At 38.6% G+C, this 27,860-nt stretch overlaps 1 protein-coding gene across 5 annotated transcripts; it reads right to left on the bottom strand.

Annotated features, from left to right (window-relative positions):
• Positions 1 to 27,860, bottom strand: LOC129552092 (T-cell receptor gamma chain C region C10.5). Of its 5 annotated transcripts, none has more exons than XM_088834641.1 (6): positions 27,586 to 27,860; positions 27,160 to 27,476; positions 15,355 to 15,415; positions 7,675 to 8,004; positions 2,100 to 2,135; positions 1 to 528 (listed from the first exon to the last, which is right to left on the bottom strand). In XM_088834641.1, the coding sequence occupies exons 1-6, from the start codon at positions 27,626 to 27,628 to the stop codon at positions 386 to 388; spliced, it is 930 nt and encodes a 309-aa protein (XP_088690767.1). In that variant the 5' UTR covers positions 27,629 to 27,860; the 3' UTR covers positions 1 to 385. The 5 variants fall into 5 exon arrangements, with proteins under 5 accessions (XP_088690767.1, XP_055276237.2, XP_088690769.1 ...); XM_055420262.2 differs by lacking the exon at positions 15,355 to 15,415 and adding an exon at positions 10,778 to 10,827 and having other exon boundaries at positions 27,161 to 27,476; XM_088834643.1 differs by lacking the exon at positions 15,355 to 15,415 and adding an exon at positions 10,778 to 10,827 and having other exon boundaries at positions 27,164 to 27,476.

Here is a 27,860-nt window from a genome sequence, read left to right as displayed (position 1 = left end):
TGGCTATTGATTTCTCTTTTTAATTATTATGCCTATTATTAAAACAACAAGTACAGAATTCAAGTAGCTAAGCTGGCAGTCCCAGAATGGGTGGCAGGGAGGGTCAGGGCGATGGACTGGAAGGAGGCGCTGAGGGAAGAGATGGGGAGCTGCTCGCTGTGTGCAGGTACAGGACTTGGAGGCTGGAGGAGCTGATGAGGTTGTAGGGACAGGGTGAGGAGAGGTTCCCCTGGACCAGCCCTGGGCACTTTCCCTGAACAATGGCAGAATTCCTCGTTACAGAGGAAAACCGCCCAGTGATTTGAAAAACCAGTACACAATAATAGAAAAATATACCCATTATGTAGATAATGAAAGAGAGTTGACCGTTTTAGGGCACCATCTATCAGAAAATCTTCCCATCGCTGAAGATGCCTGTTCTCCTAAACACACAGAAGGCGATGATGGAGAAGTAGATCACGCTCTTGAGCAGGAGGAGGAGGTAGGTATAATAGGCAGAGGTGCTCGCAAACTGCACCTGCAGGGTATCTAAGAGAAGTTCTTTGATTAGTTAGGCCTCGTCTTTCAAAAGGATAAAAAAAAGTGACGGGGAAACATGTCATAGTTAGAAGAGTCTGAGCCATTATATGTTGTGCATCAGTGAGCTTCCTCTAATGGGTACAAACCAGGGAAATCTGTTGGTGTTTACAGTGGGAGGTGAGTGATGACTAGTAAAGAGAACATTGTACAAAATGGAATAAACTGTTTAATCCAAACTCTCTGAAACTTCAGGAACTCATGCTTCAGTCACCTGTATTTTCTTTAACATCCGTCATTGTGGCTAAGATGTCATAGAATAATTGTACTTATTCTCTTCTGAAATCTTGCAAGATATATAAGATGCCAAGAAAAACCAACAACAATGATGATGGGTCTGACTTGCTTCCTCAATAGATCATCAGGTCTCTTCCTATGAACATTTCCCTTTTCCACACTTCATCTCATAGAGTCAGAACTCCAGAATCACTAGCACTTGATGTGGAAAGGATCTCAGGAAGCAATGTGTTCATAACTCACTGCCCTCAGTCAGGTCAGGCGTTAGCTGAGTTCCTGGCCCCCTGATACTGGGAATGGAGGAGGGATCAGCAGAGCCAGAACTTCTAAATTCACCTAGAACCTTCATGTAGAGAGAAGGGGCCATCCACTAGTACTGATTTCTGTGCTAGCTAAATGGACACCCTATGGGGGTGCATTCCACCTATGTGACCTTATCTCCCAATTAACTGAGTTGAGTGCAATCGTACCCTATTGGCAGTTAAGGAAACTACTGTCCAGAAGATATAAGTAATTTACCCATATTCATGCAATAACAAAACAACTGGTGTTAAAGTCCATCTGTGATACTCGGAAGCCCATGCACTTATACACATACCCGCCCTTGCCCTGCACCCTGCAGTGGTCCATTCTATCTCAAGACCTTGGCTTTGGGATTCCTGCTCTATGCCTGTATCTTAGGGGTGGAATAGAGAACTGAGTAAGTGTGTGAGCCATTGATTCAGATGGGCTGGGCTGAATCCCCAAATCGAGCAGTGCGACTTCGTACAAGGGACTTTATTACTTTCAGCTCTTTGCCCTCATCTGTAAAGTGAGGAGAAAATACTGTACCACCTCAGGGAAGTCTTAGGAGGAGCAAACATAATATTAAGGCAAGACATGGCACAGCACCTTGTATATATAAAGCTCTCAGTGTCAGCTCATATATTAGCTACTAGCAATCACCAAAGACAAAAAAAAAAAAAAAACTTACAAGAAGCTTGATATTACATTTCTCCAGTTATTAGAAATACAAGCCACACAAACAAAGGAAATCCACTGCTGAAATAATTCAGAGTCTATCACTGCACCCTCTAATTCAGAGTCATCTCACCAACATTTATAGTGTTAAGATGACTCCGAGGAAATGATGATAGATTTACTTAAAACATCACTCAGTCCATTTCTGCAATTTCCAGACATTCTGGTTTTTCCACCTTAAATCAAAGAAGTTCAGTAGTTAAATTTTTCCAGAGGAAAAAAAATGTGGTAGCGTGACATAAAGGCAAACACAGACAAAAACTTACCACTTTCTTTTTTCATGCAGGCATGTGTAGCGACCGCTACAAAATAAAAGCAAGTATTAGTGAATTGTTTATATCCATTATTTGACAGTGTGTGTCTCTGCATGTGTCTGTATCTAGAAAGACAAGCTGATAGAATCTGCCAAGAGAGGAGAAAATTATTAAAAATAAGAGCCCTACAAATTTAAGAACAGATGGTCTGATTTGACGTAATTCAGTAGACCTAACTCATATGTGGTTTTCTGTAAGTGACAATGTTGAAGTTCATGAAGGGGACATTTTTCTTCTCCTTTGTTATAATCAGAAGGTAATATTAATATCTAAGGACATCTTCCCTGGTGGCTCAGACAGTAAAGAATCTGCTTGCAACTCAGAAGACCTGATTTTAAACCCTGGGTTGGGAAGATCCCCTGGAGAAGGAAATGGCAACACATGTCCAGTATTCTTGGCAACACACTCCAGTATCCTGGAGAATTCAATGGACAAAGGAACCTGGTGGGCTACCGTCTATGGGGTCACAAAGAGTCAGATGTGACTGAAGGACTAACACTTTCACTTTCAAGACCATCTTATTTTCCTTCTGTATTCATAGCTTCTAACACAGTGTCTGCCCCAAAGTAAGTGTTCAAGAAATACTGTCAAAAAGACAAATCATCAGAAAAAGTAACTTTTCTGCAGTCTTGATGCTGGGAAGGATTGGGGGCGGGATGAGAAGGGGACGACAGAGAATGAGATGGCTGGATGGCATCACTGACTCTATGGACATGAGTTTGAGTGAACTCCTGGAGTTGGTGATGGACAGGGAGGCCTGGCGTGCTGTGATTCATGGGGTCGCAAAGAGTCGGACACGACTGAGCTACTGAACTGAACTGAAGCACCCACCACTTACGTGAAGGGATGGTCCCAAAAGGAATGCATCCAATCCTAGAATCCACAACAGAATAACACATTTGAAGGAGTTTGGCTTAGGTAAATTTCACACCTAGTCAAAAAAACCCAGCCAAAACTTTCTAAGTCACACATACTCCAGTACTCCCAACTCACAGACATGATTTTCTGCTGTCGTGGAATTTATGGATATTAGGATAACAATATAATGCCTGGAAGATTCCCTGGATAAGAGAATGGCTACCCACTCCATTATTCTTGCTTGGGAAATCCCATGGACAGAGCAGCCTGGTGGGTTACAGTCAGTGGGGTCACAAATGGTCAGACACAACTGAGCGACTAACTAACTAATTAATAACTAGTGAGTGATTATTACTGTGCCAGACGTTTAATGAAATACTTCACATGCATTATCTCCTTTAACTTCCCAATGGCACTGTGGTGAGTTAGATTGGGGAGGGATTCCATGTCACAAAAGGGTAATAAAGATTAGAGGATAAGTCATATCAGTGATGACAGAAAGTCAAATGTTGGTTGTGGGGGATTAAATGAGATAAACCATGTGAAAGGTACTTGTAAAAATAATCCATCGAAATACAGAGAAATTAATCTCTAAAGAGACCACATAATTTCACCATGTGAGTCACTCGGTGATGGACTTTAAAAACACCTTCTTTTCCAGAGTTCTTAATTATTCTTAACAAATGAAATATTTATCACAGGAGCTCAGCATTTCAGTGCAATTCTTTCCAGGATGGTGAGAGAAACCAAATCACATTACTTGTTCTTGACAATATAAAATTTAATGTGAGAGTTGTATTTATCTAAAGTGAAAAAAGGCAAATATTCATACAAAGACAAATTTTACTTAAAACATAATAAACTGTTGGATGGAGAGAAGCAGAGACACAGAGGTTGTTCAGGTTTATCCTTTTTATCCTAGCTGAATTTTGTCCACATGATATGGTTCTGGTGTGCTGTTTTACACCCTTGAGATCTTTTTTTTGGTTCACTCTAAAAAATGCATTTGGGATACAGTGTCCCCATTTTTCAGAAGTTCGCTTTTTAACCACTTTGCTTTTACAAAAGATCTACGTAAGTACCTGTTTTTGCAAAGGAATCTGAAGAGGATTTTCAGTTTTATGAAAAAAGGCTAGAAGTAAAAGCAGCATTAAAAAAAAAAAAAAAGTAGTATTTAGTGTTTGTTTTGTAGCCAGCCATGGTAGAGGCAGTGGGCACCCCCAGCAGCAAAGACAGAATTGCCAAGGAACTGCACTCAGCATCTCAGCATCACATTGCCATAGCTCTGAACTGTGTCCATAAGCATCTGTGCTTTACTTTCTTTCTTTTATATATATATAGTTTTTATTTATTTATTTATTTTGGCTGGACTGGGTCTTCGTTCCTGCGGGGGCTACTCTCTAGTTGCGATGTGCAGGATTCTCCTGTGGAGTGAGGGCTCCGGAGCACATGGACTCAGCAGTTGTGGCTCCCGGGCTCTAGAGCACAGACTCAATAGTTGCAGCGCTCGGGTTTAGTCGCTCCGTGGCATGTGGGACCTTCCCCAAACAGGGATTGAACCCATGTCTCCTGCACTGGTAGGCAGATTCCTTACCGCTGAAACACCAGGGAAGCCCTGTGCCTTATTTTTTATTTACTTTTTGTGCATTTGTTAGCCAGATGTGTCTTCAGATGAATGCTTCTTCACTTTATGCCTTTCAGCTTAGGATAGATTTCATAGGAACAGTCTACTTTTGGGTAGAAGCTAAACCTGTATAGACATTGGGGTATATCCCAAGAATGAAAATGCTAATACACTCATGTTAGACGTTAAAATATACTTAAGAACTGGCTTTAATAAGTCTTTAAAAACTCTTTCTTTTCCTTACAGTGAATTTGTTATAATATTAATAAAGATCACTTATCACCATGCATTGATTAAAAACAATAATATAAAATTTTTTCCTCATAAAATCATGAGTATCCTAATTCTCTTTCTCAGTCATCGTTGGTCAAAAACTTGGATCAGATTAGTTTTTAAGTGCCTTCAAGATCACATCATTGATTTGTGCTTCCATATTTATTTTTATTTTTTATTAAGACAACAAAAACAACAACAAACAGAAACTTCTAAGAAACAATGTTAGGAATTCAGTGTAGAATGACTTTGATGAAATGCCCTTATTAGCTACGTTGCTCTGAGAAGGCCATGGGAGGCATTTATTTCAGAAATTAAGTGCCAAGTAAAATATATTATGAACTGGAACACCTCTCCTTTATGGTCATCATCACCTGGAACTTATTATTCCTATTTTCCCCTGAATATTCCGTTCCGTTCCCTCGCTCAGTCGTGTCCGACTCTATGCGACCCCATGGACTGTAGCCTACCAGGCTTCTCCGTCCATGGGATTCTCCAGGCAAGAATACTGGAGTGGGTTACCGTTTCCTTCTCCAGGGGATCTTCCCGACCCAGGGATCGAACCCGGGTCTCCCGCATTGGAGGCAGACGCTTTAATCTCTGAGCCACCAGGGAAGCCCCTGAATATTAGGAAAATCAAAACCTAGTAGGGCATTTAAGCCAAAGGTTATAGTAAACTTACTTTGTATATTTGCTTCCCCTCTGTTTCTTAGGTGTAGAAACAGAAATATGGGGTTGTTTCTGTAATCGTACTCTAGTTAGTTTTAGAAAAGGATATAAATAAATACAAAGAATATATGAATAAATACAACAGTATTATGTTTGGGAAAGCAAGCATTTTCTTGGATGTTACTTCATTTGCTCTTCATCACGGCCCCAGGACAAATCCAAGGCAACCACGCGAATGTAATTTGATCATTGGACAAACTAAGGATCTGAGAAGGTAGACTTACTTCAGAAATTCAGACTGCTACACCAAAGTCTCCGTGCAGTTTTTTTTATACTTGGCTCCCACTGCTTAAAAAAGCTTCCTAACCACAGAGAGAAGTATAAAATGATTCCTTCTTATGGGCGCTCTGGGGCCTTTGGTCTGTTAGGCAAATACTCAGGACATTAAGTTCCAAGTCCAGGGAGTTACAGGACTACTTACAGGGCCAAGGCACATCCAGCCCTCTGCTTGCATTGTGTGGACATGTCCAGCATCTTCATCAAAGGGACTCCTTTGGGACATTATGCCCAAACCACGAGTAACTCTGAGTGATTAGGGAATCAGTATATTCTCTTTTGGAGAAGGAAATGGCAACCCACTCCAGTATTCTTGCCTAGAAAATTCCATGGACAGAGGAGCCTGGTGGGCTGCCATCTATGGGGTCGCACAGAGTCAGACACGACTAAAGCGACTTAGCAGCAGCATCTGCGCATTCTCTTTATACACATTGTGGCTCACAGGGTAAAGAATCTGCCTTCAATGCAGGATTGATCCCTGGGTTGGGAAGATCCCCTAGACAGGGGAATGACTACCCACTCCAGTATTCTTGCCTGGAGAATTCCATGGACAGAGGAACCTGGCGGCCTTCAGTCCACAGGATCACCAAGTCAGACTTGACTGAGTGATATTCTCTATACTGTAGTGCATCTTTCTGGGAAAGTAATTCGCCCAAATGTGTTCATTCACACATCGCTCCAGGACTGGCACATGCTAGGGCTGCAATGAAAGTTTGTGAGAGGCATTTTCCAATGAAATACATTCATTATGTAGAATGGGAGTAAGTCTGTACACTTTAGCCTCACTCCTACTTTAACTGGGCTTCCCTGATGGTTCAGATGGTAAAGAATCTGTCTGCAATGCAGGACACCTGGGTTCGATCCCTGGATCAGGAAGATCCCCTATGGCAACCCACTCCAGTATGCTTGCCTGGAGTATTCCATGGACAGGGGAGCTTGGCTGGCTATAGTCCTTGGGGTCACAAAGAGTCGGACACGACTGAGCAACTAACACACACCTTTAATTACAAAATTTTAGCTTAAGGTAGTAGGTAAAACACAAATCTCAAAAACCCAAGACCATAATAATTCTGCAGCAGTAATTATTCTACTTTTTGTTGAGCTACAATTCGAATTCCTCATAAAAACACAATTTTGTCATTTAATAGCTCATTATTTCTGGGTTACATCTTGAGCAAAGCAAGACTGAAGTAAGAGTGACTTTACTTGCTGAGTAGAACTTTTCTGAAAGGTATATAGTTGTTCTTATTTCTGATCAAGTAAGATCATCAAAACTGGAATATCTTTCAGTGTGTTTATTGCATGCTAATTGATAGGTACTTTGATGTATATTGTTTCATTTAATCTACACAACAACACTAAAATATATCATTGATGATCAAACTGATCTGAGAAAGGTTTAGTAAATTTTTTTTCTTTTTTATGTTTCAAAGTGAAAGTCACTAAGTCATGTCTGACTCTTTGTGACCCCATGGACTATAAAGTCCATGGGATTCTCCAGGCCACAATACTGGAGTGGGTAGCCATTCCCTTCTCCAAGGGATCTTTCCAACCCAGGAATTGAACCCAGGTCTCCCACATTGCAGGCAGATTCTTTACCAGATTAGCCAACTAATACAATTTAGTAGGACATTTAGGCTATCATTAAAGGTAACAACATTTAAAATGATTTATATTTGTTTTCATTAATGCTTGATTGAAAAGGTAGGGTATTTCCTTTGGGAAAAAAAGTATTCTTGGAGGTTATGTTTCTTTATAATCTCATACCTTTGTTAACTGAAGAAAAAAGAATCTCTTGATCACGTCCTCCTTTGTTATTCTCATGTTTGACGATACATACATGTTCTTTATCCATTGCCTTTTCAGTCAAGGTCAGCCAGCTGAATTTCATGTATGTGTCATTAGTCTTGATGATATTTCCCTGATGGGATTCCAGAATAGTATTGCCCTTCTTTTCTTTCCATTGCACCTTAATAGCATCAGGGAAAAAATTCTGAAGAAGGCAAAGATGTGTTCCAGCCCTATGGAGTTTTACTTCCTCAACTGAAGGAAAAAATATAGTGGGCTTGGGAAACAAGTCTCCATCAAGCCTTCTATCTGTGGGGGGAAATGGAAGAGAATTGAAAAGAATTATTAGAGAAACATACATGTCATGAAGTTTGAAACAACTTAGCTTAGAGTGAAAAGAAGAAAAGCTGCCAGTGAATTAACTCTCATCATGGCTTTTCATCCACAGTAGATGATGAGGTACCTATTATTGTTTTATTTCAATGGGAAGAGATGTTCAAAAAGTTATATCACTTGCCCAAAGTCACAGTTTTTCAGAAGCAGAGGCTCACCCACACCTTGGCTTTGGTTCCTTTTCCACCTGCTAAGTTGGACTGTGACTTAAAAATGCCCTGTATCAATGCTTGTGACATTCATAAACAAATTAATTTTCTTAAATCTCTTTTGTTCTATCATATGAAGACTATTTTAAAAGGGATGGGAGTAGGTGATGGGGCTAGGGGAGGAGATGAGGTAACTTTGATGGTTTCTCTACAGGTAAGAATCTTTAGTTGCTTCTAAACTTCTTCCATTTCCTATATCAGGTTTTATAACTTATGGTCTCTTTGACCAATTAATACATTCTCACATTCTGCAAAGATGTTGAACCTTATTCTTCATTTAACTTATTCTGGGATATATCATACTGATTTTGATCCCTAAATAAATAAATGTTAGGAGAGGTTATCATTTTAAAGTATACATTCACTTGTATTCATGGGAATCTATGTCCACATGTACTATGTCCACATGTAAAAGTTGAACTTTTAGCTTCAAATGTGGGTCCTATGCTCAGTTCTGAAGTGAAGTTCTCCTTGCTAACTGATAACTTTATACAGCTTCTCAATGTCACATCAGAACCACTCTAGACTTTTGAGTGGGGCAATATTAAAGTTTCACCTCTAAATTATTTACAGTGCCTTGAATTTAGAAGCAAAACAACAATATTTTCAGTATTTCTATTAAAATAAATTATTTTCAGAAATGTTTTTATGTTTATTTATCTTGCCAAGCAATGCAGTTATAGAATTTTGTTTTGCTTTAGAAAATATTCGTCAAGAATACATTTTATTTTGGAATTTCATTCAAAGTTGAAGCATAACTAAGAACACACCATATTTTGACTTTCAGTGTCTCCCCTCAAATTTAAATCTACCTTGGGCTGCTAAACTGTTTATGAACTAAAATATTTCTTTGTTTACTACTGCTGAATAAAGTGTATATAGGATTAGTGTCACATTAAAAGTGATGGCTCCCAAGTTTTCTTGCAGACATAAAGTCAAGGTATGCAAAAAAAAATCACAGTTTGCAAAAGGTGTCACTTGGATGCTGGAATGTTCTTGATTATATGCTTACTGTTAATATATTAATTGAAATTATAAGGCTTAGAACACTTTCCAATTTGATCTTCAACTGAACATGAATGCTTTGCTGATATTATCTTTTGGCTAACTTGCATTTTAATAATCTAAGGGATAATTTCTTAAGAAAAGAAGCGCTGGATTTCTCCTTTGAGAAGAAATGGAAAAATATTCCTGATAATTTCTGCCTGTGTAGCAAAGGTCTTGATTTCTATGCTAAATCAGTAAGCAAGCAATCTTAATTTTTTACTCATGTTGTAAATACAATTAGCTCACAGTGTGCTTAATTTTATACATTTCAGTGTTAGCACAAATAATATTTGATTGATTGTAATAAGACACTAAATATTTTTCCATCTGTATATGTAATTTGTTGATCTTGATTTACGTGTTCTATTTTTTCTTGTCATATTTTTAATCAGATAAATAATTACAGTTCATTTATATTTAAATAGGAATTTCAAATTTATGACATTTCTAACTACATCTATTTGACTTTATACCTTGACCATTCTCCATAAAAATTTAATTTTTTTCTGATAACTATAAGCATGAAGCCCAAATGTATGGGCTATAAATTGAGGCAATAAATTTTGGTGTAGATATCATATCAATTAAGAAAGTGATTAAGATTTATTTTATGTGCATAAAGTGTTCATAGTCTACATTTATGAACAAAAATAAAAAATGAACACATTTTGATTTCATTTTTCTTGTTAAATGAAAACAATATTCCCTAAAGAGAAAAAGAATACATCTAAATTCAATCTTTTGTGTGAGTGGACGATAAGAAAAGTCTTCATTTAAGCAATTAGAAATAACTGTATTTGCTGGAGAACATCTGTTCTGTCAATGCTATATAGGCTGCAAATAGCTGCATCCTGGATACAATTCTCTTTGAATAGGTTGTAGTCACACTATCCAGTACCCATGATAAGTAAGTCAATGTGCAAAGTACTATATTCACACTTTCTCATTCAATTCCAATAAAACCCCTGCTGGATACATACTGTTATCTCATTTACGAATTAGGAAACTGAAGCCAGAGAATCATCTCCAAGTTTATATAAGCAGTAAGTGACGGATCCAGAGCTCCAGCTCAGCCAAAGCTTACACTCCTTAGAAACATCCTTTCATCATCAGAAAAGGAAATGTGTCAACTCACAAAACTTACCTGTAATAATAAACTTTGGCCTTGGGCCAAACATCTTCATAATTACATTGATATCAGTACTTTGTACAAGTCCACATGTTCACAAAGCTAATTCCTATCACAATATGTACACAGTGTTGTCTGTGCTATCCTTTACTATGCAGATTCGTTTAAAAATCCGTTCTAAGATTTCTACATCTAAACATCATCAAAGTCCTGTTTTCTCTAAACATTCTTAACTATTACTCCAATTTAATTTTTTCTTCTCTTCTCTAGAAACTTGAAAAATTTGCATTCCTCTGATACCTACCTGTGACTACAAGTTTTGTCCCATCGCCGAAGATTTTTACGTAATAACTCCACAGTGATTCAACCCATATCAAAAACTGTAGACTAATTTAGTATCTCTGATTTCTTCAAATCCTAATGTAACTATGACAGTCTGCTATTCAAGTGCATGTTTAGAGTCTGAACAAAATTTTTAATGAAATGTGTGGGCAAAAGGCATTATTTCTAAACTGTTTTTGTATTGACATAATTTTTAACTCTTAGGTGTAATTCAAATAAGAAATTAAATATTACACTTGAATATTTGACTTTGTATATATCCCTATAAGCTTGTATGTTCAAGTTGCAAAAAACTCATATTTAAAAAATACATTTTTTATTTCAAACATTTCTACTGCAAGATGAGAGAGCACCTTATATTCTAATATTTGAAATTACGCTTATTACATTTAGCCACTTTTAAAGCAGTTAATAATTAGTCATAGAATCTGAGAATTTTTAAGTACTATTTGTTCTAAACTGACCTAAGATGAGATGGTAATTAATGCATTAATATATACTCCTGATTTCATAAAAAATTCCAATGAGTAATATTTTGAATTCTAGAGAAGGAACTGACTTTTTAATCACCTACCATGTCCCAACATTTATGATAGATAATTTTCATCTTTAATTTCATTTCATCCTCAGAACATCAACTTGAGATGGTTGTTACATAGATGGAATAAATCAGTAGAAATATATCAAATTGTTAACACCGATGTGTCTATATAAAAATTTAATTTTTTCTTTGTTTCTGTATTTTTCAATTTTTCCCCATTATGAGCATGTATTGTCTTTGTAATATTTTAAAGCAATAACCAATGAATTAAAATGTATTTGCTAAAGGATCATCATACATAAGTGACAGACTCAGAATCAAAAGCTATGTTTTTCCCTCACTACACGTTACTAAAAATCATTTTCCAGGACCCTCATGAGTTATAACTGGTTCACCTTTATTTAACTGGATCACTATAATTTACATTGAATAGAGTCAGTTTCAAAAAGCAGACCAGAATGTTGCTTTCCAATTTACAAACTCATTTGTTCTTATGATCACAACTACTAAAGAAATCAAAATACATCATTTTTCTCACTTTTCAATGCTTTATCAACTTTGCGAAAATTTTTTAAAACTTTCATTTCCATGGATCTCGTAGGATAAGAACATCCTCAAGAGATGTTCCCCATCATCCAGGCAAAATTTTATCTTTATGGCAAATGAAGAGGGAGCAAATTTACTGGACTGAATTTAAGGGGAAAAAAACCCATCTTGACATTCTTGAATATGGTCGCAAAGTTAAATATCTTGTAACTTGATATTAATCATTCTCTGACTAAATAAGTTGAACAATATTAGTCCAAAATTTTCTTTAGTTTTTTTCGGAATTAAATTAAAGATTATCTAAGAGCTTTGAAATTTTCCAAGACTAAATGAATCCAATGTATCCATCACTGAGGGACTCACACTTGGTCTAACTGGCTAACTCTTGTCAGTATCCTCTCTACTAGGTCAGGAAAAGAACACACTCCAAGGACCTGAATGGAGTCACTGACCTCTCCAGACATTCCCCGTGCCTAATTCGTTATCAAACAGGGAGTAAATCCAAGAATTCTGAGCCGGCTGCTGCTGCTGCTGCTGCTAAGTCGCTTCAGTCGTGTCCGACTCTGTGCGACCCCACAGACGGCAGCCCACCAGGCTCTGCCGTCCCTGGGATTCTCCAGGCAAGAACACTGGAGTGGGTTGCCATTTCCTTCTCCAAGGAAAGTGAAAAGTGAAAGTGAAGTCGCTCAGTCGTGTCCGACTGTTCACGACCCCATGTACTGCAGCCTACCAGATTCCTCGGTCCATGGGAATTTCCAGGCAAGAGTACTGGAGTGGGGTGCCATTGCCTTCTCCATCTGAGCCAGCACCAACATTCAAACCTTCAGTGCCTGTATTGACTACCTCCTATCCCTACCTCAATACAGAATTTAAAGAAACTTCACCTCTAACAATAAGTTGTGTTCCGGAACCAAACACCCTGATGCTCTGGCCACCTGTTTGCACTACCTAAAAAGCCTTTATAGAAAACTCCCTCTGTGCCTGCTCTCAAATTGTGCCCGTATATTTTCAATATTTGTAGAAATATATAAAAATTGAACCTGCTAACATTAAATAAAGATGGAACTCAAGCAAAAGCACATTAGGTACAAATGATCAAGAACTGAAAAACTGAACCTGCTCTTACTGGGCAGCTTGGGTTTGTGTGGTCCCATCTTATCTCACATACATTGGAGGGTATGATTTCATCTTTTCTCACCATTTTGCCTAAATCTTCTAAATATCCTCCCTTTAAAGTGTTTTCAAGCATAAAATTAGTTCATGCTTAGAGTATACAGTAATGTTTCTTTAATTTCCAAAGTTGAACAATAATAGGAATAATATTTTGAGTATTTCATAGATGTATATTTGTTACATTTTATAGGTATTTTGTGATATATATGTTTAAAGAGGAAAGTATCTGGATTAGTTCTAAAGTAACTTCTATCCAGAATCTAATTCTCATCTAGTAGACAAAATGAGTTGTTACAGACTATGAATTTTTAATGATGATCTCTTAAGCTATTCCTTTGCTGAAAGACTACTCCCTTCTATCTAAAAGTAACCTTGTGGTTTCAAGAGCATTGAAATAAAATCCTCCACTGCTCATCAGAGAATTTTATTCAGCCTTGTATTTCTACTAGAGTATTTGGTACCACATTTTCTGCACTATTTTAAAATTTTTATTTTATTTTGGAGTATAGTTGATTAACAATGTTGTGTTAGTTTCAAGTGTACTGCAAAGTGATTCTGTTATACATATACATGTATTTATTCTTTTTCAAGTTTTTTTCTCATATAAGTTGTTATAGAATACTGTGCTATACAGTAGGTACTTGTTAGTTACCTGTTTTAAATATAACAGTTTATATTTGATATTTTTCATTTCCATAATTACTGGAAAGGAGCTCTAAGTTATGCAATTTAGCAGATTTGATGCCATACAAAAAGAAATTTGAGTTGAATGGTGTCAAAATGACTTATTCTATAAAGATAACCTGAAAATCAAATTTTGAGTATTTAATAAATTTATATTCAATATGACTTACATGATCTTTTCTGGGAGGAAAGAGGTCATTTCATTTCCTGATCAAAAGCAGAAGCATTGTTTTCATACACGAGTAATAATACAAATTATGAATTATTGTAATTAGTAGTCAATTACAGAATCCTTTTAAAAGCTCAGAATACAAAGGATTAAATATTCAGAATATAAACACAGGATGCTTCTCATATCACTTAATGATCCAGACCATGCACTTAGGAATAGACTATCAGATTCCAAACTTCACCACAGTAACTAGTCATGTACTTTATTTAGGCAAGTGCCTCAACTTCTCTCAACCTCAGTTTCCTTATCTATGAAATGGGAATATGAGAATTTCTGTTGAGGAAAGAGATAAGGCTACTTATCATGGTGTTTGGCCTTCAGTAAATAGTAGCTGATATAATTATTCTCTTTAAAAAGATGGTCTGCAGCCATTTCATTAAAATCTTCCAACAAAGTACATGGATTTTATATTGCTTGGCTGTGTCCAATATGGATTTTATATGCAATAACCATTTTATCCATTAAGAAAGGAAACAAGCTCATCAGTTCAAGAGCTTGTTGAAGCAAGCCATAGGACCTCTCTAGCAGCCATAGAACATAGAACATTGGGCTCAATCATGTTGGAATCTATAATGATTTTCTGCTTGTCAAGAAACTCTTTGAGTGCTGAAACTTGTTCTGCTTGTGTCTTGTTCACCTTTTTATCACCAGCATCCAACACAGAAACAGTCCTCAATAAACGTTTGCTGAGAGAATAAGCAAATAAGGATGTCCAACCATGCAGACTCTTTTCATCGACTTTGGAGCTGAGATGGCACATTGAGCTTACAAATTCCATGAAACTGGTCCATATGCAGGCAATGTAACAAGAGATGTGACTGCATAAATTTCAGCTGATCTCAGCCTCCCTCTAAGAATTTAGAGTAATAAAAAGTGGGATTTATCTATCATCATTTACTATATTTTTTTCCACTGCTGTTAAGGATGAGCTGAAAACCAAAAATGTCATTTTTCAAGTTATTGGGAGAAAGAAATACTGTGTTTACTACAGAGAAGAGATAAATTAGCAAAGTGTTTCTCACTTAAAAGTCCATTTATTAGAAAAGAATTTTGAACCAGTAACTTATACCAACAGATTACAGACATAGTCCTCAAAATACTTTAATTTCTACCCTGAGTCTATTCTTTGTTGGATAAAAAGTTGAATTTCTAAAAGTAGAATTCCAACTTCTTACAAGCAAGGTAGTGAATAAGTCATTTACAGGACAGTTTTGTTTCTATATACAATGACTAGTAGTTGCAAAATTCCTGTTCATATGCTGAGGCCAAGAATGTGGCAGTCAAATAGGGGGAATCTTAAATTGTTTTTTTCTAAAAAGCAACTATTTTCACTCTTAAGTTGAAGTAGGAAAAAGTTACTTACCAGGCGGTATTACTACGAGCTTAGTTCCTTCACCAAATACCTTGATCCAGGCTGAACTGTCACAATGATTGGAACTTCTACAAAAATCTCAGCCTTCTCTTTGCTTCACCATGTGATTATAAGTTCAAAACACTTTGTGGTGGCAATTTGATCTTCTGACTTTTGAAAGTCCTTGAACAAAGGTTTCATGGCATCCAATATGTATAGATTTTCCTCAAATCAATTGACCCAAATGTCTTTCATTTTCCTCTGAGTCATAAACATTAAAAAGCACTGATAGATAATGGAAAGGGTAAAAACAGAAAAAGAAGAGTTTGGCATCAACCAACTGCTTTTCTAAATTTCCAGGAAAAGTATTCAGCAAATCAGGGCTTTCTTTTTATTTTCAGGTGTTCAGCTTTGTTGAAACTGTTCAGAGATGTCATCAAAGAACGTCTCTTCTGTTCTCACAAATCCCAGGGCTGCTTCATTAGTGATTCAGGAATGTATTTCTGAAAGGCGGAAACACTTAGGTAACTGAAAATGCAAATATACCAACATAAATACAGTGAACAATGTGAACCAAGTTTTTCTTTTTTCATAAAACCACTTTCACTATTGGGTCACGTGATTTTTACAAAGTCAGTGTCAAATGAGAAAATTATTTCTGTGATGACTTATTATTTTTCCTAGGATAAAAGAAGAAATTTGTAGAACTCTGTCTCTTGGAAATAATAAGCTATTTATTTAAATTAAACCGTAAAAACTAAATCTAGTTCTCTGGATAAGTTGAAAGAAGTCTTGGGATGTTGCTCTGTAATGTTATGTCACTTATCTTGGATTGGGGGAAAAGAAATTGCCAGAAGCAGCTGAGGGCTCCTCTGAGCACAGATGAGCTGTCCATCTCCAGGATTCAGACAGAACAGGTCCTGAGCACCCCCATGTCCACCTGAGATCCACCTGGTCCTGGTCTAATCCCCTGTGAGCAATCAGTGCCTCTGTCCTGAGGATGAACGTAACAGGAGATCATGGTGGGCAACTGTCCATTCACAGCAGCTCACAGACCCCAACACAATGGGAGAGGATGGGAGACCTTGATGAAAATCATGTTTACAAAGGGTTTTTAACTGAAAATTCCAAGGTATTATTACTTGGAGTTGTCAAATACCCTTTCCATCTTTTGTAGGTAAGAATGATACCTGCCCACTCAATTTCTTTCTGATCCTTTTCCTCTGTTGTCCCTTATTCCAAGAAAATGAGCAGAATTATAAAGTATTTTTAGGAGGTGTCTGTATTTCAAGATCCACGAAGGTATTAAAATGCAAAAGAGTAAATAAAGAGTTATAAAATCCTTTATTAAATTAGAACTATATGAGGAGTATAATATCTTAATGAAGAAAGTAAAAGTATTAGTTGCTCAGTCATGTCCGACTCTTTGTGACTCCACGGACTGTAGCCCACCAGGATCCTCTGTCCATAGAATTCTCCAGGCAAGAATACTGAAATGGATTAGCCATTCCCTTCTCCAGGAATCTTCCTGAGCATCTTCCTGACCCAGGGATCGAACCTGGGTCTCCCACACTGCAGGCAGATTCTTTACCATCTGAGCCATCAAGGAAGCACAATATCTTACTAAAGAGCATAAAATAAAACATGAACAAACAGAGAAACTAGTCATATTTGTAAAGGAGAAGCTCAAGACCATAAAGAAGCTAATCTTTCCTAAAAGCATGCATATAAGTTGACTGCAATTCCAGTCAGAATTACAGTAACATTTTATTTTTTGGTCTTTGCTGTGAAGTGTGGGGGTGGACTAGATAAGTTGATTTCAAATTCTAGTGGGAAGAATAAATACAAGATAACTGAAAAATATTCTTAAAAACAATGGCAAAGACACATTGCACATAGTAGATTTTATCACTTATTACAAAGCTACTAACTAAAATATATTTTATTTTTCAATAATAAAGAAATATATTATTTTAAAACCAATTTTGGACTATTGACTACTATGTTGGGAAAAACAAAAATAGCTCTCTACCTCATACCATATAAATGGGGTTCCAAGTAGATCAGTATCAATATTTAAATGAAAAAGACTCTAGAGATGTGAACTAGAAAGAAGCAGGAGACTAATTGCGTCTGTTGTGTGGGGAGTTTGAAAAGGGAAGAGGCGTAGGAGACACCTTTACATAATACTTAATGTTTCAAAAGGAGGAACTTGGAGAATATTCACTTTTTACAGTATTTTTCAAATAAGCATTTTTTTGAAAGAATAAATGGTGGTGACTTAGTGAAGACTTTAGTGACATGATCAGATCTGTGCTTTAGGAACATAATGTAAGAGCAGAAAGATGGGTGGCTCAGTGGACCAGTCCTGAGGAAGCAGACATGTTTTAGAGACGATTGCCATGAGCCACTGAGAGGCGTCTGTGGACCCAGTTACTAAGTGACAGTGGGGATGGACGGAAGGGCTGGTGTGATAAATATTAACAGGTTCATCAGGTTTCTAAGGAATTCAAATGGGAGAAATCAAATTAACGTGAAGGAGGTTGAAAGTGAAGGAAAAGATGTTTTAAAATCAGGAAGATAGAGCTCCAATTCTAACCCCACCACTCCTGGTGACATGTCCTTGGGTACATCTCAGAGTGTCAGTTTCTTCATCTTTAAAAGGGAGGTGTTAATATTTATTTCTCAGTACTTCTGTAAAGTTCACATGAGATAATGTGTCTAGAAGAGATGAGGCAATATTCAGGAACAGAGAATTCACATTCTCACAAAAAATAGAAAAATCTTGGCACTGAGTACAACAATCAATAATTCTGCTTTTAACCCTGCTTCATGTAACACACACATACACACAACTCACATTCTGAGGTGACCAACTAAGGCAACTAAAATCCTGCTTTAGTATGAGGAGTGAATAGAGAAATATACAAATAACAGACAAGTCAAGTGAAGTAAAGTACTAGTTTCAAAACGACCCCTTGAAGTTTTGCATCGTTTTTTCAAGTATGATTGATGATTTCATAGTTGACCAAATTTATCAAATTTGGCAGATCACCAAAAGTTATGAATCTCATATTATGATCATTGTTAGGATTAAGTGGTTATTTCTGTCCTGGGCTTACTGATTACCCTGCACATGTCAGTTGGAAAATAAGAGTTTCTATAGTTGGACTAAGTCATAAAGAGAGAGAAATAGCAGTTCTCTGCCTTGGATCTGAGAATTTGGGTTTGGGGCTTTGTCTTGACAGCCAATTCTATTCTCAAACAGCACATCAGAGATTCTGGCCTGGTTTGTGGTTTCCTTTCTACCAGAAGGATCCAACTTCCCAGGGTCTCCTGCCTCCTCATTTCAGATCTAATTCCATGGGAAACACCTAAAGAAATGTCAGGTTCCTTCATTGCTTTTTTCTCAAGACCAAAGAAAGCCAAAGATGTGGAAGGTCAAGAAAACACCATCTGTTTTTTACAAAATATTCTTGCATGGTATTACAGGACACAGAAACATATGTTCTGGTTGGGGAAGAAACAATGCAAGTTTTGCAGACTGGGGTGAAGGAATGGATTGGAATTAATTTTATTCTGGCAACTTATCAGAAATCCAAGTAGAGAGGTATTTAACTGTATTGTAAGTGTATAGATTTTGTTGTTATTGCTCTTCTTTATGTAATTTTCAAGTCTGGCTGGTAAGAAATGCAAAAAGCAGATCAGGGCTACCAAACTTGGAACCAAGTGCATGACCATCAAGTCAGAATTAGTCCCAAGATTCAGACTGAAGAGCAGGAAATTTAGGACTTGGTTGGGTAGGTCCTTCTGTAAGTAATGTTTGCAAATGTATTCAAGAGGAAAGCAATCTCCACATTTTATGTGTATGCCAGTAAAACTATTCTAATCATTGAGAATTTCAGAACAGATGGGAAGCTACTGAAATGAAGGGGAGTAAGTAGCCATAGGGAAATAGAAGAGAGGTAGAGCAGAGAGTCTTGACCTTGATCCTTTCTCAAGAGTGTGGCAGTCACATAATTTACCTACAAATGAGACCTGATTGGGTCCTGGGGGCATCACATATAAAGGCAAGCCATTCTTGTCACAGCTCCCTTTGAGAGAAATGCGATTGTACTAAAACAAGCTCAATGTTAAACACAAGACAGGCAGGAAAAGGCAATGCACTGAGAGTCTGAAAAGCAGATGTGCCCTACCTCTGTGGTTAACTCGTTTTGCAAAAGCCACTCGTAATCTCTGAGCCTCAGCTTTCTTATCTGAAGTGTGGGCATTGGACTAAATTTGTCCTGAAGGCCCTTCTTGTTTGAAAAACTATGAACCCATGATTAAGAGCCTGTTGTGGTTGCTCAAGGTGTGGTGGGGGCAGGGGCAGATGAGGGTTAGTAATAGAGAAGGTTTTCTTCCACGCTCCTTCTGACTCTGTAATACCGTGAGATCCCAGCAGGCACAGTAATAGGTGGCTTCATCGGACTTGACAACATTATTGATTATCAGGTAAAAGATTCCATTCTTTTTGTTAACCATCTCCAAGCGGGAATTAGGTTTGTCCAGCTTATAACTGTAAGCTGAGCCATAAAGGATTCGTTCCAGGGGTTCCCCTTCTTTCTCTTGATACCAGTGCACAATGGCATTCTCCAGGGGAACCCCTGACAGCTTGCAACTTATGTGCACTGTTCTGTCTGGTCTTCGGGTAGAGGAGAGTTGATGCTGAGAAATTTTCATTTTGATGTCTCCATCTGAAAAGCAAGGGAGGTAATCAGAGGCACTTAAAAAGGCTGACACTGGACACAAAAACAATGGAAACAAAGGGGAGAAGATAGAAGTCAACCTACAAACCCAAGCCAAAGACATAAGGAAAATCCACGTGGTTGGCATTGCCGGTAATTGGTAAGAATAAGGTGTGAATCAGGACAGGATAGGAGATGAAGTGGCAGCCCTTGTTCTATGGAGGCAGGGATGTGGGAGGAAGCTTTGCTTTAGAACCAATGAAAGTCTTTCTCAGATCTGTCACAGTGTTATTTTTAATTATCTTATTGGTATAAAAGAGCTTTCAGACTCCCAACAACCTCATCAAAAAACACTTATGTTATAATAATGTACAGTTGGGACTTCCCTGGAGGTCCAGTGGTTAAGACTCCAGGCTCCCAATGCAGGGCCCCTGAGTTCAGTTCCTGGTCAGGAACTGCATACCACAACTAAGACCTAATGCAGCCAAATAATTTTTTTTTAATATGATAACAATGTTATTAACACCTTGGAAGCAATTCTTTTCCACTTTTCCTTGATGTGTTGCTTCAAATACACATATCCTTGGGCTCCTTTTCATTCTTTGAGTTATAGATTTTTTTCACCATATTTTGTGAGAGTATGAATAATGAGGTATGGCTATCATAAGAATTAGAAAGATATTATCATTAGTGTAGATAGTAACACATGAATATGAATATGCCGGAGGCTGTACATTATATAGATCATTCATTTGCAGAAAGTTCACAAAGTCGGGTAAATGCCAACAATTATTGTAGTTATTGCTTAGGATACTGTGATGTTACTATAGGCCATTTCTTCATTCTGCTGTGAATGAAGAAAAGTGTTGCAGGAAACAAAATCCCCTTGTTTTGTTACCCTTCAATCTTTTCCTATTTACAATTCTTAGTTTTTCAGCATGAAAGCTATGCTTTACTGTGGTTTGGAGGACAATGTAAGATGTGATTTTTTAAATCCTGAGTTCCTATTTTAGCTGTGATGACTCTGAATTGATCTAGTCTAGGCAGGTTAGGACACTGTGATTTGTTGAACACTGTGCTGAAACATTCCTGTGTGAACCTCACTCAGTCTTCAGCAACCTACGTGGTTGTTAGCATCATGCCTGCTGAAAATTGGGAAAACATGGACCTAGAGATTTCCACACAGAGTGAGGTAAGTCAGACACAGAAAGACAAATATAATTTGATATTGCCTGTATATGAAATCTTAAAAAAGGAGGTATAAAGGAACCTAGTTACAAAACAGAAGTAGAGTCAAGGGATGTAGAAAACAAACTTATGGTTACCAGGGGATAAGAAGGGAAGGAATAAATTGGGAGATTTGGATTGACATACACACAGTACTATACATAAAATAAATAACTAATAAAAATTTACTGTCTAGCACAAGGAACTATCCTCAACACTCTGTAATGGCCTATATGGGAAAAGAATCTAAAAAAAGTGGATATATGTATATGTGTAACTGATTCACTTTACTGTACAGCAGAAACTAATATAACAAAGTAAATCAACTGGACCCCAAATAAAAATTTAAAAGAAATAAAAACCTTGTCTTTTCTACCACTCACTCATTCCTTCTTTCTCTCTTTCTTTCCAAGCCAACACATCACATTGAGCACTGGTTTATGGCTTCCTTCCCAAGAGGTTCCCATACATGATGAAGCTGTGACCATTTGGGGTAATTAAAAAAGCCAGTCTATGACCAAGAGTTTAGGATGGAGGATAAAGTGATCTAACTGAAAAAAGCCTCACGGATCATATCCTGGACTAGTTGCTCAGACACTGCTCAGGGCGCATGTGCAGGAAAAGAGCCCTTTATAGAAGGCAGAAAGCGGGGGCAGCGTGGGGCGGCGCGGTGGGGGGAGGAGGGTTAGGGGGCTGTTGGGCAGACGCGTTGGCGTGAGGGCAGTTTTAGTTCAATGATAGCGGATCTCTTATGCAATGTGTGTCCCACCCAGCAGGCCCAATAGTAGAGCCCTGAATCCTCTTCGGTAGCCTGAGGCTACCAGTGAGTAACTCGGCCATTTTCTTGCTTCGTATCTTTCCTCACTAATCTCTTGTTCGTGAACAACATTCTCACTGGAGGAAATATACAGAATTCGTTTTAGAGGCTGCTCTGGTTTCTGTCGGTACCAGTGCATGTATACATTCTTCTTTAACTTACCTATTTTTATTTGGCATTCAAGAAATGCCCTATTTCCTTTTTTCTTGGTAATGGATGTTATGCGTTGTGTTAGTGGAATGTCTCCACTTGTGTCTGAAAGAAAAAACTAGAGGAAAAATTAATAAAAATTTGATGTTCATTAAGGTAGTCTGCATGTATTCTCTACTCATGAAAAGCCTGGGGACTGATGTTTACATTTTCTTCCGGAAGAATTCAAGGTATTGGTGAAATTTTCCAGCCTAGCTCGAAAGATCATGTGACCAGCATCCACCTGAAAGGGGTGATGTGACTGTCCATGATCTATCCCCTTCCTTGGGTAAAGCCACTCACATGTCCAGAGGGAGGCCACCACCAAGACCTGGGGCAGGAGCAGCATGCTGCTCAGGAGACGTGATTAAATAATGGGAAGATTGCAGAGCAAACCAGCAGGCTGATTTAGTAGGAGGAAGTGGTGTTCAGAACACACAGCTAGGATCCAGGCTACAGGGACAGGGGCTGGTGGTAATTCTCAAACATCCTGTGGAAATAGGTCTGCTATTACATCAGCAGATTTCTTTCAATCACCCTGTGATTTTCACCAACCAGTGACGTTAGTGTAAAGAAACAATTTTATGGTTAAAGGACTAAAGTCCTTTATTGATCTAACAGAGGAAGACGAGGGAGGAGAGGCCAAAGTCCACACTTGACAGGCTCATGGGAACTTGAAACATCTTTGATGGTTACTATACTGCGTTGGGCAATCACAAATGTAGGGACAGCTTACTAGTTGTGTATGACCCTGCCCTATACTTTCTATAACCCAAGTGAAGAAGATTTATTTCAGATTCTTATTTTTGAATATGACCATTAAATGGGATCCTTAGAAGATGCTGTGTCCTTGGAGTGCCTCAATATGCCTTAAAAGCAAAAGCCATTGTTATTTTCTATTATAAAATGAGTGCAACCTCAGTATGGATCATAAAGAAACACAAACAGAAGAGAAGACTATGGCTTTTTGTCCCATAGAGACAACTAGGAGGTAACTGCATTCTCTTACAAATTAATGTCTATTCCTTTTAAAATTTTGTTTCACATAGGTATGATGATGTATATACAATGTTCTGCTCTGTCTTTATTATTTAATAGGATACCATGAACATTTTTATTTTCTGTAAGTTCTTCCTTGTAGGGTTCTGACTCTTAGCAAGGTTCTTTGGTTGACCACCATGTTGACTCTCAGATAAGTTAGGGTTCCACAGACTCTATTCATTTTACATGGAAGTCCACAAAACAGGAGAGCAGAATAGAAAATTCATTACTTAATTCATCACTCAGTTTTGAAATCCTTTTATGCTCCCTTTGGTCACCTAGTAGCTTGCCAAAACATGCTTTATCATCTGTCTTCCTTTTCAAGCTTCATTTCCTTATTGCTCCACTTGTTTGCCTGCATCTCCCAAATAAATTCAGTTCAGTTCAGTTCAGTCATTCAGTCATGTCTGACTCTTTGTGACCCCATGGACCGCAACATGCCAGGCCTCTCTGTCCATCACCAACTCCCGGAGTTCACTCAAACTCATGTCCATCGAGTCAGTGATGCCATCCAACCATCTCATCCTCTGTCGTCCCCTTCTCCTCCCACCTTCAATCTTTCCCAGCATCAGTGTCTTTTCAAATGAGTCAGTTCTTCGTATCAGGTGGCCAAAGTATTGAAGTTTCAGCTTCAGCATCAGTCCTTCCAATGAATATTCAGGACTGATTTCCTTTAGGATGGACTGGTTGGATCTCCTTGCAGTCCAAGGGACTCTCAAGAGTCTTCTCCAACACCACAGTTCAAGTGCACCAATTCTTCGGTGCTCAGTTTTCTTTTTAGTCCAACTCTCACATCCATACATGACTACTGGAAAAACCATAGCTTTGACTAGATGGACCTTTGTTGGCAAAGTAATGTCTCTGCTTTTAATACACTGTCTAGGTTGGTCATAACTTTTCTTCCAAGGAATAAACATCTTTTAATTTCATGGCTGCATTAACCAGGTTGTTTAGAGCATCCACTCTGAGGATACGAATAAATGTTCCTCCCCTCCTATGCTAGCACTCATTTGAAGATGAGATTTCCTTTCCAGACACCAAGTTCAAGCTGAGTCACCATGCACACGCTAATCTGTCTATTTGAAATCTTGAAGAAGAGCACCCTTGTCGTGTTGAATGTCTGTTTTCTGTTCTGAGAGAAATAAAAATGTCATTAAGGCATCCCAAATGGTGCCGGGTGCCATTGTGGATGTGGTTTCAGACATGTTCCTGCATTACTGAGAACTTGAATTTTCTGAAGGGTATCAAACTCAGGGACACCACTAGTCCTTTTAAAAACTGTTACAGCTGCCAGCTGCAACCTTACAGTCTCGGGGTCACCTTTTACATCTTCCTGGCTCCAGTCTTACTTAGTAACACAACAAATTATGGTTAATAAATCTGTGTCACCTGGGCTGTTGCCTTCAGTTTAGTTCAAGTAAAAAAAATTTTCTATTCTTCTTATAGATTGTTTATGGAGAAGGAAATGGCAACCCACTCCAGTGTTCTTGCCTGGAGAATCCCAGGGACAGGGGAGCCTGGTGGGCTTCCGTCTGTGGGGTCACACAGAGTCGGACACGACTGAAGTGACTTAGCAGCAGCAGCAGCAGCAGATTGTTTATGGATTATTTGCATCAACAGGCTGTTGTGCCTCTTTACTAAAGGCTGCAGCTCCCATCAGGTGACCTCTCAATACCAGTACCCTCCCAGTCATGTAGCAGTTCCATGTCCCTTCAGGTCTAAAGGGAGAGTGGCTTCGTGCTGTCCTGGCAAAGCTGAAGGGTGGGGACAGAAACTATATGGCATGCAAAACTGAAAATATTTCCTTCACAGAAAATGTCTGACAACTCCTATTTTGGAACAATTAAAAATAACGTTTACATTTCTTTATTATACTCGTAGTACATATAATTTCTTCCTGTAAATTCAAATTTTGACCTATACTGTATGTTTTATGCCTAAATAGCTTACTTTAATATCTCTCATAGAGTAGGTTGGCTGGCAACAGATTCCCTCAATTTTGTTTTGTCTGAGAATTCTTCATTTCTCCTGTACTTTTGAAGTATATTTTTGCTGAGATGTCCATTTTCTCTTCCATCACTTTAAAGATTTTATTCCATTATCTTTTTGAGACTTCCCTTGTGGTCCAGTGCTAAGACTCATGCTCCCAATGCAGGGAGCCCAGGTTTGATCCCTTGTCAGGGAACTAGATCCTACATATCACAACTAGATCCTAAGACCCAGCACAGCCAAATAAATATTTTAATAAATTTTAATTCATTGTTTTCTTTTTTTTAATATATTTTAATTGGAGGCTAATTACTTTACATTATTGTATTGGTTTTGCCATACATTGGCATGACTCCGCCCCGGGTGTACATGTGTTCCCCATCTTGAACACCCCTCCCACCTCCCTCCCCATCCCATCCCTCTGGTTCATCTCAGTACACCAGCATCCTGTATCATGCATCGAACCTGGACTGGCGATTCTTTTCACATATGATAATATACATATTTCAATGCCATTCTCCCAAATCATCCCGCCCTTGCCCTCTCCCATATTTGCATGCTTAATGAAGTTCAGTTCAGTTCACTTCAGTTCAGTTCAGTTGCTCAGTCGTGTCCGACTCTCTGTGACCCCATGAATCACAGCACACCAGGCCTCCCTGTCTATCACCAACTCCCGGAGTTCACTCAAACTCATGTCCACAGAGGTGGTGATGCCATCCAGCCATCTCATACTCTGTCGTCCCCTTCTCCCCCAACCTTAATGAAGTTAGTCTACTATTTTTTTCCCACCCAGCTATAGGCCTCCAACTCCATTCATTTAATTGTGACCACAAAGGAAATCGCATCGCCGCGCTTCTGTTTCATCCGTTACGAAATGTGACTCATGGCAGCACCGATGTCAGTGGATTATCTCAAACCTGAGAACAATTTACCTGATTAGAACAGTGTCAGAAAGAGTAACAACTGGGTGAATGGCCGCTGTGGGGCTCTGCAGGTTCACTGCCGAATCCTGGGGAAAGGTCCTGACTGGAGTGTCCGCCTTGTTCTGGGATCATCTAATGGCCCCGGGGGGTCAGAGGCCTGTGTAAAAGGAACTGTGATGGTCAGGCTGTAACACACCCCATTCACGGAAGAAAGGGAAAGGGCCTCATCTCGCATTCACCCCAGTCTGCAGGGAGTAACGAGACTCTGAACTTCTTCAGGATGGCCTGAGAGAGTTGAAGGGACATGGGATTTAGGGTCTAAAAAGTCATTTTATCCCACTACATCTTAAATTACTAGTATTGATATGGAAAACGTGAACATTACATTGCATTCGTGTTGTGATGCTGATATAAGATGCAATGAAGAATTCTCAGACAAAACAAAATTGAGGGAATCCATCAACGCATATATATGGAATTTAGAAAAATGGTAACCTGAACCCTGTATAAGAGACTGCAAAAGAGACATAGGCATTTAGAACAGTCTTTGGGACTCTGTGGAAGAGGGTGAAGGTGGAATGATTGGGGAGAATGGAATTGTAGCATGTATATTATCATAAGTGACCAGTCCAGGTTCGACGCATAAATTTTCCTCTGTTCAAAAAAAAAAAAAATATCAATATTTCTGGCATAGGGTGATTTCCTCTTTGAGAGTGAGCCATGTAACTTGCAAATAATCTCTGGATAGTTAAAAAAAAATCATACAAGACTTGCTTTCCTAAGTGGGAGGCTTGGGCAGGGCTCCCAGCTCAGCAACCCCTGTGGCTGCCTGTGTTGAGGATGTGGTGAGCACAGACCTGGTGATGGTTCTTGTGTGTGTTATCCAAGAAACTCCCACACTGTGGGCAGACGACCAGCCGGCACAGTAGTACGTAGCCTCATCTTCTTTCTCTAAGAAACTTATTTTCAAGGTAGAAGTGGAAGAGAGAGCATCTTTTTTGGCCTCAAGCTTGTTTTTCTTCCCTCCTAAGTGATTTAGCGCAGAGGCTGCTGAGACATATAGTAGCTGTTCTAAACCCTGATCTGGTTTTTGCCGGTACCAGTGGATGTAATCTTTGCTAAAGTCCTTAGAGAACACCTTACAAGACATAATTACACTCTTTTCTCTTGTTCCAGTAACTGATACTTCAGGTTGCTCCAAAGTTAATTGCCCAAGGCCAACTGCAAGCAAAGAAGAGAAATCCCCATAAACAAAAGACATGTGAAGAGGCAACAGGAAAGACCTTCTTAGTCTCTCCTATAGACTCAAATGACTGAGAGGGCAACTCACAAGACCAGAGGGAGGAGAAGAGGACCGCTTCCAGGAGTGCCATCTCGTCACCAGACTGACTCCCAGGGAGGAGGTAAAAAAGGCAAGGTCTGTTGGAAGGAAGTCTCAGGCCAGGGGCAGGGGAGTGGGCCTGGATCTTGTGTCCCAGAGGAAGAGGTGGATCTGGTGGTATGGTTGTCTGAAGTTCTTCATAATCTGCAACAGATATGAGCAGCTGTGGTTTCACGGGGGTTTCCTGCCCCTAAGTCCTGGGCAGATGGTTTAAGAGAAGGTTC

This window comes from Moschus berezovskii, chromosome 3 (genome assembly GCF_049115385.1).
Source record: "Moschus berezovskii isolate FMDL1 chromosome 3, NW_MosBer_1.0, whole genome shotgun sequence".
NCBI classification, from domain to species: domain Eukaryota; kingdom Metazoa; phylum Chordata; class Mammalia; order Artiodactyla; family Moschidae; genus Moschus; species Moschus berezovskii.
Note: the sequence above shows the minus strand (reverse complement) of the source record. Positions and strands in the feature narration are given on the sequence as shown.

Bases quoted from the DNA above. Each gene is read 5' to 3' on its own strand.
- LOC129552092 (XM_088834641.1), bottom strand. From the start codon at position 27,628: ATGGCACTCCTGGAAGCGGTCCTCTTCTCCTCCCTCTGGTCTT. The intron at 15,416-27,159 runs CACAGTGTGGGA...TCCAATCATTGT, and splicing joins GTGCCGGCTGGTCGTCTGCC to GACAGTTCAGCCTGGATCAA. The intron at 2,136-7,674 runs GTATGAGATTAT...TTTATTTTGTAG, and splicing joins TTTTTCTTCAGTTAACAAAG to CGGTCGCTACACATGCCTGC.